The 13,719-nt window shown below is 42.3% G+C and overlaps 3 protein-coding genes across 7 annotated transcripts in view; 2 read left to right on the top strand and 1 right to left on the bottom strand.

Annotated features, from left to right (window-relative positions):
* Window positions 1-35: 35 nt before the first annotated feature.
* smx5 lies at window positions 36-1,405 on the top strand. Its single transcript, XM_049723610.1, has 5 exons — window positions 36-129; window positions 318-385; window positions 482-512; window positions 635-694; window positions 853-1,405. Exons 1-5 carry the CDS (start codon window positions 127-129, stop codon window positions 976-978), a joined length of 288 nt encoding a protein of 95 aa, XP_049579567.1. The 5' UTR covers window positions 36-126; the 3' UTR covers window positions 979-1,405.
* Window positions 1,406-2,276: 871 nt separating this feature from the next.
* bcl6aa (BCL6A transcription repressor a) lies at window positions 2,277-13,292 on the bottom strand. 3 transcript variants are annotated; one of them, XM_049722981.2, is made up of 9 exons: window positions 13,067-13,292; window positions 6,956-7,127; window positions 6,660-6,881; window positions 5,513-6,448; window positions 4,717-4,895; window positions 4,464-4,631; window positions 4,195-4,325; window positions 3,948-4,085; window positions 2,277-3,883 (listed from the first exon to the last, which is right to left on the bottom strand). In XM_049722981.2, the coding sequence occupies exons 1-9, from the start codon at window positions 13,092-13,094 to the stop codon at window positions 3,740-3,742; spliced, it is 2,118 nt and encodes a 705-aa protein (XP_049578938.1). In that variant the 5' UTR covers window positions 13,095-13,292; the 3' UTR covers window positions 2,277-3,739. The 3 variants fall into 3 exon arrangements, with proteins under 3 accessions (XP_049578938.1, XP_049578916.1, XP_049578928.1); XM_049722959.1 differs by lacking the exon at window positions 13,067-13,292 and adding an exon at window positions 8,514-8,608; XM_049722971.2 differs by lacking the exon at window positions 13,067-13,292 and adding an exon at window positions 8,514-8,594 and having other exon boundaries at window positions 6,956-7,124.
* The window catches only part of lpp (LIM domain containing preferred translocation partner in lipoma), a 61,811-nt gene continuing 56,998 nt past the window's right edge, over window positions 8,907-13,719 (top strand). For 2 of the 3 annotated variants that reach the window (XM_049723115.2, XM_049723092.2), the window contains exon 1: window positions 8,908-9,242. The gene's annotated coding sequence lies outside the window, so the exon portion shown is untranslated. Of the gene's footprint in view, window positions 9,243-13,719 lie in introns of all 3 variants that reach the window. The other variant, XM_049723077.2, reaches the window with a different exon arrangement.

Raw genomic sequence — 13,719 nt, 5'->3', positions numbered from 1 at the left:
CACCCAGCGGACGTTTGGTAAACTGCCTTTAGCAATTCAGTCCGTCGCGGTGAAATGACGTAATGTGACGTTTGCCTACATCATCGACGTCAGCCCAAACGCCGCAAAAATCAAAACGGCGCAGCAATGGTGAGAAAAACCGGCTCGAATGAATGAATTTGTCGCAGTTTTAAGTATTTTGGCGCTCTTAAGTGAATCTTATTATTGCGACGAAGGTCATGTTTTGTTTATTTGTGTGCTAACTGCGTCTTCTCCAGTGTTAGCTTGTTACCAGGCTAACGTTGTTGCGTCGTTTTGTGCTCTATTTTCATATTCAGCTTTTCTACTCGTTTTTCAAATCGCTCGTGGGCAAAGATGTGGTGGTGGAGCTGAAAAACGACCTAAGGTAAGTTTTCATGTTGTATTAATTAAAAGTGATAACCAATAACGTTGTGTGATCCAATCGATCGCGTACTTATTAATCCATTTGTTTTGTATTTAGCATATGTGGAACTCTTCATTCAGTTGACCAGGTATGAATACCATTTATGCATTTTTTGACAAATGTGTTTTTGTGAAAAGTCCCTGCAGAGAACGCAATTGCGTGTCAAATTGCGCCGCAATTAAAAAAAATAAGTTTTCTTTCCTGTTGCAGTACCTCAACATCAAGCTGACAGACATCAGTGTCACGGATCCAGAAAAATATCCACACATGGTAAGTAATATGACGTCATCCCAGCTATACATCATAATCAATCAATCAATCAAAATAAAATGTGTGACAATTGGCCTTCCAGTAGATTCTGACGTGTGCCCGTTCCACAATATTGCATGATTCCGACTGACACGAAATCTTATGATGGTTACTTTCAGTTGTCGGTGAAAAACTGCTTCATCCGCGGTTCGGTGGTGCGCTACGTGCAGCTGCCCGCCGACGAGGTGGACACGCAGCTACTTCAAGACGCCACACGCAAAGAAGCCATGCAGCAGAAGCAGTGACCTCAGGTGTGGGTGGGACATGGGGTGGTTAGGGTCTTTATTAATCATGGTTCAGTTGTCACAAAGAAGATTTGAGTTGTTTTGTGTTCTCTTAAAAAGAGCTATGGACTCATCTTTGTTAGTCAACTTGATATTAAGAATACATCTTAAAAAGGTTGAAAAATGCTGACTATTCATGTTTTAATAATTCCTGAAAGGGTTTGGTTAAGTCACCTGAGCACAGCAGATTTCATACCTTTCTTAGTTTGTTTACTGTTCAAAAAAGAAAAAAGCAAATGGCAAACTTTTGTATGAAAACAGGTATTTTTTTAAAGTTGTGTTTTGATGTCTTTTTTTGTTGTTTTTACTGTGACTTTATGCTTGGCCTCATGATACCAAGTGTAAATGTTCAAATATTCATTTCTGGGAAATAAAAAAGCAAAATCTGTATGGTTAATCATTTTTTTTCCAGACGAAATTCATCTTATGAGCATAAAATCATATTTGATGTAAAACGTTTTTCTTAGAATCTTGCAAAAGAAATTTTAAAATGTAACTAAATTTGCATTCAAATAAATGCAATGCACATACAACCCGGAACTTTCGTCAATGCCCCCATTACCGGTACACCCTTAACACTGACGGACACACGTCACAGCTTCAATCATCGGGTAAACGTGCAACCCAATCGGGTGTCAGCAAAATTCATCCACGTGAAAGTCACGAACACCAAAATAAGGATGTGAACACCAAAATAAGGATGCCGGCACATTACGCGGAATGCTCTTAGGCACGAGGCCGTACAGTCATAACGAGGAACCTCCAAATGGTCTTATACAGGTAAGACATTTTTTCTCCTTTTTTTTCTCGAATGTTCTGTCACAAAATTTCATGCAGTTATGTACTCTTAGCTATAAAGTAGACTTCGTGAAACTTAATTTTGAGCAAGATGTGTTCCCCCCCCCCCCCCCTGCCCATGCATTGCTTTTGATGGGAAAGTTGCCCCCACTAGCTTAGCCGCTACGTAGGCACGTTAAGTGGCGGAAAAGTGCAACGGAAGTCACGTGTGTGCCGCCTTTTCGACTGCCAATTGGAGATCAATTAAAGGCGATAAATAATGTTCTGAGGAACAAAATGCCTAAAATGCCACTCTTACTACTGTTTCGTATTAAATGCAATTAAATACACGTTTCCAGAGTTAAAAATCACGAGGGCACAAGGGCGCCTTCTTAGCTAATGTCATATTTTGGGATGGAAAGTAATTTTATTTATAGAAGAGTTTTTTTTTCTCACAATAAAAAAAAGTTTGTCCACTCCTGTTTATACATAGAAATCAAATACCTTTATTTTACATTCATACATCAAAGGACATTGTACAATAGTTTTTCAATTCCGTTAAAAAAATTCCAATCCAAAAAGATTTACAGTGATGCATTTTGCATGTTTTTAAAGTTAGTGGACAAGCAATGAAAAACACAAACACACACAGGGAGGAGTTGGGGCGGTTGTACCTTAATTGCGTTGCCGTGGAGAAAAGGCACATTGAATCCACAGTGTATATATGTACAAAGTGACAACTACACAACTGTACGTCGGGAGGGATAACAATGACCCAAAAAAAATTAAATCCAAGTCTTCACTTATGAAAAACAAAATTCAATATCAATCCCCCCAAAAGAAGAAAAACACCTATACAAATACATCAAAATTTAATTAAACATCAAAGATGATTGGCTCCGCCTGCAGAGAACAATCGCACAAATATGTATAAATACACAATATGTCACAATATTTATAACCGTACCCCTCGAGTGGCTCATGCATAAGCAGTTGTTGGACAAATTTTTTTTTCCAGTTTTTTCTATTATTTTTTTTTTAACTCATTTCACAATGGTGCTTTAAAAATGAAGACGACTGCCGTCATTTCTAAAATATATATTACCACCCGTCAGTCAATGTTTCCAGAAAAGTAAGCTCTCTGATATAAAATACTGTATTATTTTTTTTTATCTTCTCCTTAAAAATCACCTTTTTTAATACATTCCGTTCTTCGACAAAATAAAGCTTTATACTTTCGAAGCTTAGAAACATACATACACATACTTATTATATAGATCTGTACGTATAGAAACCATAAAGTGACTCGACGTTCACATGTAGTGGAAACCCGTTTTTTTTTTCGTTAGCGGAACATTGCCATTTTGATTTGTCCGAACACAGTGTGGCACTAGCGTCTTAAATGATTGTACACATCAAAAGGTGGTGGACGTCTCGAGTGATGCTACCAAAAATTGAACACGATCCAAATAAAAAATAAAAATAAAACCCCGAATAAATCTGCTACCTGCATTCACTGCACGAAAATCATTGGAAATTAAAATTTGTTCTAAAAATAAATAATAGAATAAAGCAATAACATTTTTGGCCTATGTAGAGCCCTCGAGAGCTTCTACTATTGTGCAAAAATTTAAATTGCACAGACAAACAAAAACCCATTGCACGAGTTAGTCTGTAATCGGCTACTTTTTTCAATGACATCGATTTTGAGAACTTCAATAAAAGTGACACCATTTTTTTAGCCCACGTGGAAATCTCAACCCCTTGCTACCGCCAAATAAAATCAGAATGCAACAACTCCACCTTTTGTTGTAGCGCACAATAAAAAAAAAAATAAAGTCCACTTCAATTAGTCCCATGAACAAAGTGTGGCACGAGCGTTTTTTTGGATGATTGTACACGTCAAAGGGAGCTGCTCGGGTTTCAAATCAAGCTGTCCGCCATTTTAACAGGCCTTGGTGAGATCTGTGGGCATCGTATCGGTAGAAATACGGTACTGGATTTTGGTGTTGGTGATGGCGCCGTGCTTCTGCCGCAGGTGAAGACGAAGCTGACTCTTGTGGCGGAAGTGCAAGTTGCATTTCTCACACTAAAAAAAAAAAAAACACGGTTACGGTTTTTGAAAGTAATAAGAAAAATAAATGGGGACATACGTGGTAGGGCTTCTCGCCGGTATGTATGCGCAGGTGGCTCTTAAGGGTCTGCAGGTGGCGGAAGCGAGTTCCGCAGATCTCGCAGGGGTACGGCTTCTCGCCTGTGTGGATTAACACGTGGGCTCGGAGGTGGGCAACCTGGAGAAAAATCACAGCAAGTTAGTCCAAATAATTTTTTTTGTCAAAAAATTGGTGTTTTGAGGTCCACAAAATTTTGATTTATTTAAAACAAAAAAAATAATCGGACCTGTACAAAGCGAGCGCCGCACGTTTCACATTTGTATGGCTTCTCTCCTGAGTGGATGCGAGTGTGAGTCTTGAGGTTGGCTGGTCGGTTGAACTGAGCACCGCAGATGTTGCAGCGATATGGCTTCTCGCCTGCAAACACAACACGTGGTGAGTCCAACAACAACAAATCTGAAAAACACATTAGAAAGGCGAATCGACTTTTTAATAACTCCATCGTGTTATAGAGAGTGAACACAGCCAGGGACGAGAAAGTGAAAGTGTGCACACCCGTATGGACGGTCTTGTGGCTGGCGAGGTTGCCTTTGTAACGGAAGGCGGCCTGGCATCGGTCGCACTTGTAGGGCTTGTCGCTGTGGACTTGGAGCACGTGCTGCTTCAGAGCTTCCTCCTCTGCAAACTTGGAGTCGCACTCGTTGCAGAAGTAGGTGCCGTTTTCTGGTCGGGAGGAAGTGCCGATAAAGAATGAAATGTGTGGACCATCCAAAAAAAAAAAAATTAATTCATCAATAACCAGACCTACCACAACTGGAGTCGGAGTATTCCGAGTGCATTTCGGTCATGTCCTCGCCCAGCCTTGACCGGGAGGGGCAGACTTCAGAGTGCTGGGGCGACTGGGCGCCGCACGATGAGCAGTTGAGGCGGTTGACGTAGCGCGTCGGGTGTTGGGCCTCTGAGCTTCTCACTGAGCCATCCAACGCACTTGAGAGGAAACATGAATATCAGTCGAAAAGATGCTAAAAGAGCATTTATCAACCTTTCAATGATCATTTTAGCATAGCTCACGTAGCATCTTGTCAAACGTTGACTGAGCTAAAATTACCCCATTTTCCTGAAATGACACCATAAGTGGTAAGACAAGTCCAAAAAGAGCTTTCGAATTGACGTGACGTGATGATTGAGAGAACCAGGGGATTTCCCTCAACCAAAAAGTGTGCCGTTGCCACGATTCAAATAAGACAACAACAAAAACTTGCTAAATTTTAGACCGTGCAAAACAAAGAATAAAGCGTGGCAGGAATAGCAGGTCACAAAGATAAGTCGGAAACTTTTTAAAGTCAAATTAAAGCTACCGGATTCTTCTTGGCTGTTCAACAATCAATTGTAGTGCAATTTTTAGACGGTCATAGTTTGAAGTTAATAACAAAGACTGTGGCTTGTTCAAATTAGAAGGACAAGTCCAACAGCCACAAAAGTCGAACTGAAGAAACCTGACTCTTTGTTTTTGAAAAGTTGAAAAGCCACATTTCTACTTTTGCGGATTACCACAATCCTGCTGACTGAGAATCGACACCAGCAACTCGGGAGCTTCTCCTCACCTGCTGATGATGTTGTTGAGTCGACTGGTCTGGGGCATGGGATGATCCTCGACGCTCTTCCTTGCGCTTTGCACCTCCAAATTGTCCCCGGGGTGGAGATACGGCTGCAGGCCGACACGCTGAGGCGAGCACAGCCCGGGGTTCCGCAAGCCAGCCTCGTCCTCCCTGGCGCTCTGGTTGAGCACGATGAATTTGTACTTCTTCCAGTTGCGAGCTTTGGGGTCCTGCGTTCCCGCCCCCGCCTGCTGCGCCCCGGCTTGCGACAGTCCGGCGTTCTTGCTACTGCTGGACTCTGTCGGGGAGTTGGGTTGGCAGTCTGACTTGAGGGGGCTCTGAGGGCTGCTCATGAGACTCTTACGCCCAGCGGAGGAGATCCCAAGAGGGTAGTGGTGATGGATCATGTCCTCCTCGCTCGGCGGGACGTGCTCTTTGTCTTTTTGGGGTTCAAGGGTCAAGACAGGGTAGACCCGCTTCCTCCCGCCCAGGCCCAGCGGTATCCCGAGCCCCTCGTGGGTTTCCTTTTTCACCTCGTCCTCCCGCCCGAACTCCCTGGGGGCGAAGTTTGCGGCGTGGAGGATGCCGGAGGAGCCCACCGCCCGGGCGTACTCGGCCCTGCTGATGGCGGCGGGGTCATGCGGGTGCTTGTGGTGGATCCCGCTCCGTGACAGGTCGCTGAAGGCGTTCTTAGCATCGGTCAGCTTGCAGAGAGGGAAAGGGAATCCCGTCATGGGGAACTGCCCGTAGAGGTGGTAGTTGCCGGGGGTGGTGACGCCGTTGAGCATGCCGGAGCTGTACGCTGGCCGAGCATCCCTGAAAGGCGCCACGCGGCCGTGCAAGGCGTCCACCATATCGTGAGGGCGGTACGCGTGAACGTCCTGGGGCAGAACCAGAGGGCTCACCAGGAATTCGTCTCTGGGGAGCTTGACGCTCGGATCGCTGCAAGAGAAGAGACAAAATGTGAAGGTGCGGTTTTTGGTTCACTTTGAATCATTTTAGAATTGGCAGCGGTTGAACTCTTTTTAAAAGATCACAAGATGGCACCAAGTCAATGCCTGGAAATAATAAGTACTGGACTGTGAGATCTTGGAGCACAGAGAAAAACAATCGGAAACATGCCAGGTCCACACGAAAAGACTTCTTCTCCAACCTGGACTTGATGAAGCGGTGGCAGGTGTCCACCACGTGATCCATCTGCAGGTAGACGGCCGTGTTCATGATGGCCATGATCAGACTCTCCCTGAGCGCTAGCCTGGAGGTGTACATGAACTCTAGCAGGATGGCAAAGCCCTCCGGGTCCACCTTGGGGTCCAGGCTGATGGCATTGAGGTTGCACTTGTGCGAGTCGGTGAAGATGGTGTAGAAGAGCCCGCTGTGTGGAGGCAAAGATGAGAAGATCAGTCATCCTTTTTGACAGCACCAGATAAGAGTACCGTTGGTGCATACCTGCAAGCCATGAGGACGGTTTTGTGCGCCCTGAACTGTTGCCTGCTGACCAGGATGGTCACGTCGGTGAGGATGTCCCGACTGCGGAGGCGGTTCAGGTTGAGCAGGACGTCGCTGGCGTGACGCGTGAACTGGATGCAGCTGTCGGCCAAGCAAGACATCCTGCCGACTTCTGGAGGGGGGGGGGGGGGGGGGGGACATACAGAAAATACCCATTTACGCTTTAGTTACATGTCAGACTTAGTCAAACTGCATTTTGAAGGAGCCATTTGCATTTCCTCTGAGTGCCGTTAGAGGGCGCAATTTAGCCGACTACGCCGGTTTGGGACATTTAAATTTTGACACCCTGTTTTTTTTTTCTCCTCAACCGCAGCTTTGAGGGAAACGCGGGTTGACAAGAAGAGGACAACAAATTATTTAAATGAATTATAATAAGGGGGGGGGGGGGGGAAAGTGCGCGGCGTAAAAACGACTGAGCTGCGCACGGCAAAAAGTGCGTGACAAAGCGACAGTAGGTAATAAATAAACTTAATAAAAAGACGGATTTTTTTCCAGGGGGTGGCAGAAATACAGATAAAACATGCACATGCACGAAAATAACATACTTTGCATTTAATTGATCAAATGCAACTTTTAAACACATTTTTACTTTTTTAAACCAAGCACAAGAGCCCATTCGTTACACAAGTGAAAAACTGAGATTTAACAGTTTGACAGTTAAAGTAAGATGCATGCTCAAGTGATGTTTTGTCGCGGGTTAAACTCAAAACTACATTTTTTTCCTCATGCACTTTTTCCATATTTTTTTATTCGACTTGACTGTACTTCATTCGTTTACTGTACTTTCTTATTTATTTTACCCCAGCATGCATACATACTTAGCTGCAAATTCAATCCCTCAAGCGTTACAACAACGCAAAAAAAAAAAAAAAAAGCATGCAACGTGCACACGCAACCCCACTTTGCGCAAACGCAAAGAGACAAGTTGACAACTCCACCTCGGAAACGCACGCACAATACCACACTATTATGCACATTTACGCAACAATGTCACGTTGGCTGCTCGCATCTCTACAATAATTCATAGCAAATACATCATTTCGTTTAACAAAAAAACAAAACAAAAAAAAACTAAAACATCCCAAGTTAAGTTGTGTGACAACCGGGAGCACCGGAGGGGGCGGCTCCGGCCCTAGCTGCAGCCGCCTGACGCGCGCATTATCTCGGCTCGAGAAGCCGCGGAGAACCGAGGGTGGTGGTGGAGGAGGGTTGGGAAGCTTTTGCGGATGAAAGCCTCGGGAAGAGACTGAAGCAAGGGGGAATGGGAAGGTGCGGTGAGGTGGTGAAAGGGGGAAGGAAGGTTCAGGCTTGTCGGATGTCTGACAGCCGGAGAGCCGCAGCCGCCGCTGCTGCTGCACAAGTACGCGCACAGACAAATTCACACTCAATACGGTGGCATTGGCAGCATAAATCCCCGTGAAATAATTACGAGGGAAGATGAGAGGGAAGAGAAGAGAGGGGAGGGATAATGTAAAAAATGAAATTTGTCAAAAATCACCTGGTAGCGCTTTCCTAGAAACTTCTTGCATCACCACTTCTAAGAAGCCCAGTTCTAAGAATCAGACCAGCTCAATTCTCGGAATTTGAGCCCGGGATCGTACCAACGTCTCCAGCCAGGGGGGAGAGGCCGCTGAACCCTCTCCGGCTTCGACTCCCTATTCCTTTCCTCTTCTCATCTATATTGCCACCCTAAATCAATTTTCACGTCTACCTAAAGTATCAAATTGACACGCAAGTCACTTTAATCGATTATTTTATGGTAAAATAACCAACACGGGACAAGCATGCTATCCCGGACTCCCCCTGTGCATGGTTGGTGGAGTCCAAAAGGTGTGACGTCACACGTCTCTGAGCCCCGCCCCTCCGCGGAGCATCTGAGAAGTGGCTTGGAGTCGTCACTTAGAAGGGAGAGAGTCCACTTAAGGAGCCCGAACGTCGGCATCACCGGGGGGTGGGGGGCGGTGTTGGTGTCCGTGGACAGCACATTTGATGCGTCTTTATATAACTTACATTTGTTATAAGATGGTTGGTTAGTTGCGGTAGTGTTTGGAGTTAAACTCGATGCATGTTATTGCCGTCGGCTGGAGAAGCGGCAAGTGGCGTACTTGTTGAATGTCCGTGAACGCGTCATCGGTTATAAAATAGTGACAGCGGAGACGCAACTTGAAAGTTGATGCGCGTTCAGAAAACTGGGAAAAAATAATTGGCAGTAAACGTGACAGTCGCGGTAAGGGAGTAAATGCTTTTACTATTAAAAAAGTATTTGTGCATTATTAGGACTTAGTTCTGTATACATTTACAGTATTATTTTTCATGAATTTATTATGAATATGCAAATTAAATGTTTTATTTAAATTTTAATGGTATCCTCATTTGCTTTTATTGTGTTTCTGTCCTGTACTTTATATAGACTAATGCCTTAAAATATTGTTTATATTATTTGAGGTTCTTTATAAATATTTAGGTTATATTTTTCATTTTAAGTATTTTCTTTAGATTTTTATATTTGCTTTTTTATTGTATTTGATTCAAATTCATTATTTTTTACATTTTATTCAAACTTCTTTATTTGCCTTTTCATTTCTTTTAGTTCATACAGTCTCATAGTTTATAATAAAGTTGTATGTCTATTTTGCTTTAGAATTGCATTTGTTATTTTCTGTATTTAAATGCTTTTTATCGTGTTAAACATATTTAAATGTAGAATATATATTTTAAAAAAATCTTCATTTTCTTTTAATTGACGCAACAGCACGTTGAATTGGCTTGCATGGGACAAAATGATAAAGTGTGATAAGAACATCTAATGGAGGGTGTGTGCTGTTTATCACACGATGAATTGATTCAGTAAAAATAACATCAATTGAACTTGTTTGTGTTCATAAGGACACCATCAGGATCAGCGCCAAGATGTTGAGTGACAGTAACGCTTCGCGTGTAGAAAGCGGCCGCTGACTCACTGTGGAAAGTTTGTTTGTGGTGATTCCAAAACAGGGATTTCCCGTTCTTGCACAGAAGCGACAATTTGTGCACTTGCAAGCCACAAAAAAGCCATAACATGATGTTACTTTGATTAAAAAATAGATCGCTTGGTGCCGTAATGCGCACCATCGAGAAATCGTACAGTGGGATATGACATTCGAGACACCGAGAACTCGAGTGGCCTAAGTTGTCGGAGAGTGATTTAAAGTTTTATGTCAGCAAGAAAAATCTGGAGGATTGAGACCTCGGTGATTAATACAGATGACTTTTTCTCAAATTATTACTTATTATTTTTTAATGTATACCATGCGATTAGATTAAAACAATTTTTTAAAGTAAAATATATTCAAAAAATATTTGTATTTTTAATTTAAATTAATTTAAAACATTGATACACTTTTAAAGTAAAATATATTCTAAAATGTTTTTTTTAAATTTGATCTTTCCCATTTCTTGCCCCATCCCCCTTGTTTTGCACATTTTCGGCCTTGCAAACAATTAACCAGACGAAAGCTCTCGATCGATAGGCGCCGTTAAACGGACGTGAGCAGCCCTCCGCCGCTCATCAAGCGTCCCGACGTGACGTGACCCAAATCAACGCCGCCTGCAGTTTCCTTTTCTGTTTTTAACCCATTTGTACTGTGACACTCGCCGTCGTAATGTATCTGACGTTGCTTTTCCCCCTTTGAGGAACGCCGGAGCATCCGCCTATCTGCATCCGCTGTTATCCTGCCTCCCGCAAAAAAAAAAAAAAAAAATCACTGCATGTGTAAACAAACATAAGAGAGCCGGCCAAAAAAAAATCAAATAATTAAGAGTGCAAACAAAGAGCAGCGTCAACTTTATTTCCATCCACTCGGGGGATGTTGGAGGCGCTGCTCTCCCGGCATGCTAATGCATAATGCACCGCAAGTGTGGCGGCATTTGCCAGATTTTCATTTGCTCAAGGATGACGACGACGCTTCAGTTGCGCTTTCTTGCCAAGATGAGGAAAAACACTTTCAAGGGACATTGTTTGCTAGAAACGGACTAAAGCATTGAAGCAAACCATCCCAGCAGGTGGGACAAGATATACAAAATGGCGACGGGCCTTGATGGCCTTTGACCTCTCTGATTGGCTAAAAAAATCAGCGCACGAGATAGAAGTCAAATATGTGACACGGCTTCCATCTTTGTTTGGGCACGACTCGGTCCGCCCATTCCACGTCGCGGAGGAATAAATGCGTAAAAAGTCCGGCCTCACTTTTTTTTTTTTTACACGGGTGGCGGGTGACAAAAGCCCGAGGCCCGGAGGTTGCCTCACTTGCAAAGTGCTTCACTTTTGTCTGAGGTTTTCGCAGCAAAATTGTGCCGACTTGAGTGTTCATTGTCAGCAAAGAGTTTTTTTTTTCATTTTTTTTTTCTGAGCGGCATGATGCAACACGGCTGTAACACCCAAACACACACGGAGATGTTAGGGCTGTTAGCGACATAGCTACTCCTCCTCTTTCTTGTTCTTTTCAAACTCTTTTCTTATTGTTAACTTTCACTTCTTTTTTATTTTTTTTGAAAAGCCCTGACAGACCAACACGCATGTCCACGATCATGTTTTGTTGCATATATATATATATATATATATATATATATATATATATATATATATATATATATATATATATATATATATATATATATATATATATATATATATAGCCGTCTCTGACGACAATGAGGATTAATTACCAGCAAAAATGATTTCTTTCAGTTTACACGGAAATTCCCCGATGCCACATGAAAGCTTTTCTGTGTGCCCGCAGGCAACCCGCTTTGTTTTTTTTTTTTTTCCAAAGTAGCATACGTGCAGGTATGACTGCAGTTCATATGTGCATTGGTGTGAATCAATTTTATTGTTTTCTATTGTTTTTTAAGAAATATTTTTGAACGGCCAATGTTGGAGAAGTTAGGGTGTGTTTTTGTTTTGGCACGACTTGGCTCTGATTTCAATTCTTAGGAAAAAAAACAAAGCGTGTGCAATCAAGACTTTTAGCACCAGGCAGGAATGTGACCTGCAAATTTGGAATTTTCCACATGGTGAGCCTCCTCGCTCGGTTGGAATGCCACCTGCAGGATAAATCTTTCAAAAGATAAACAACGTTTATTTCTTAGCTAGTGGGAATCATCTTAACCAACCTTTCTCTTATCCTGGCTCAAGTTGGCCTATCAAGTAAATTTGTGATGTTATCTTTTTTTCGTGCGCCTTCATTATCATATCGCCGTATTGTTCCCGCAGAAGGAATTATTGCATAGTACATTACTAGATTTCAATCCCACATGGGCACACCGGAGGGATTGACCAGGATCAACTCAATCCCTAAACCGCTCTCCACCGATATGATGCGTGCATATGTCCACTTGACATACTGAATCATCTAATGTAGCGATTCTCAGTGTGGTACATGACTGCGCCCTCTAGTGGTAGTACACTTTTTAAATCGGTTTCTAAAGTCTTAATATTCAAACTGTGCATAATATAACAATTGACTATTATTATTTTTTTTAATATACATGACAGTATTTTTAAGTAGAGTTCAGTTGTATTTAACTTTAAAGTTCAAAATATTTGGATTTAATTGCTTGCTGTATTTAAGTGCAGTGTTCATGTTTATAATAAAATTAAATGTAGCTTTTAGGAATGAAACTAGTGAGTTTTATGGTTTGTAATATTTTTTTTAGGCAAGTTGCTACTTGTATTTATTCACTCTCATTTGACTATCAGGTGTCAGTTGTGCAGACGCTTTGCATGAGCCTTAATTTTAATTTATGGCCCTTTCATATCATATTTTACTGGCTGATATGTTGCTCTTATTATTATTTTAAGTCTAAATATTATTTTAAATTTGCATATACATGCTTTTCCATATGTATTTACTCAAGCCCCTGTTTAGCCCCAGCAGAGAAAAAAATCAAACTTCCCCAAAAATCAATAAATCAATTAGCTTGACCGAATTCTCAACCAACTAACATACAGATGAAGTTTGTTGGTGGAATTGATTGGTTGGTCACCAAGTAACGAATAAGAAGACATCTTACCTTTTTTTCTCTGGAGGGATTGAGGCATGCTGGGAAGTCCACTCGTCAATCTTGAATAAATCCAAAACCTTTCTTCTTGTCTTCTCCTAAATATGGAGACGTGAGACGGACAAAGCTGTCTTCAAGTCCTCCGGAAAGATGGCTGGGATGCGAAAATCCGAGATAGCGATCGTAGCTTTCACTTGCTCGGCTTTCCCGTGAATGTTCCAAGCACCGATATTTTTATTATTTTATTTTTTTTTTCCAGAAAAGAGATTAAAGTAATCTCCAATCCCATTAGGACACACTCAGACTAGCTGTGCCTTTAACATGGCAAGTGAGTGAGCGCCCAGAGATGATGAGCCATCTGCCATGGAGACACATTGTTTGATAAACACTGCCTTTATACAACAAACATTTGAGTGCATTAATCTAGCTAAACTCAGCTCAATCTGGGGAAGCAGATATTGCTCTTTACAACTTGTCCGCAGGGGGAAAGCCAAGGAGGGCTATCGCGTTATTACATCACGCCAGATGTCGCATCTACAACCTGGGGAAGGTCACGCTCACCAAGAGGGAATTCCAAACACAATAGCGGGAGAAATATGTCGAACACGACATCGATTAACCAAAGTGATCTTTTTTTTTTTGCTAGCGTTGCTTGATGTCGAATT

This window comes from Syngnathus scovelli, chromosome 10, assembly GCF_024217435.2.
Source record: "Syngnathus scovelli strain Florida chromosome 10, RoL_Ssco_1.2, whole genome shotgun sequence".
Lineage (NCBI taxonomy): Eukaryota > Metazoa > Chordata > Actinopteri > Syngnathiformes > Syngnathidae > Syngnathus > Syngnathus scovelli.
The sequence above is the reverse complement of the archived record's forward strand: the minus strand, read 5'-3'. Positions and strand labels throughout refer to the sequence as shown.

Coding starts and splice junctions, on each gene's coding strand:
- bcl6aa (XM_049722959.1), bottom strand. CDS start 8,544: ATGCAAGAAGTTTCTAGGAAAGCGCTACCAG. Junction 4,896..5,512: donor CTCAACAACATCATCAGCAG/GTGAGGAGAAGC, acceptor TTTCCTCTCAAG/TGCGTTGGATGGCTCAGTGA. Junction 4,632..4,716: donor ATACTCCGACTCCAGTTGTG/GTAGGTCTGGTT, acceptor CCTCCCGACCAG/AAAACGGCACCTACTTCTGC.
- smx5 (XM_049723610.1), top strand. Junction 513..634: donor CTCTTCATTCAGTTGACCAG/GTATGAATACCA, acceptor TTCCTGTTGCAG/TACCTCAACATCAAGCTGAC. Junction 695..852: donor CAGAAAAATATCCACACATG/GTAAGTAATATG, acceptor GGTTACTTTCAG/TTGTCGGTGAAAAACTGCTT.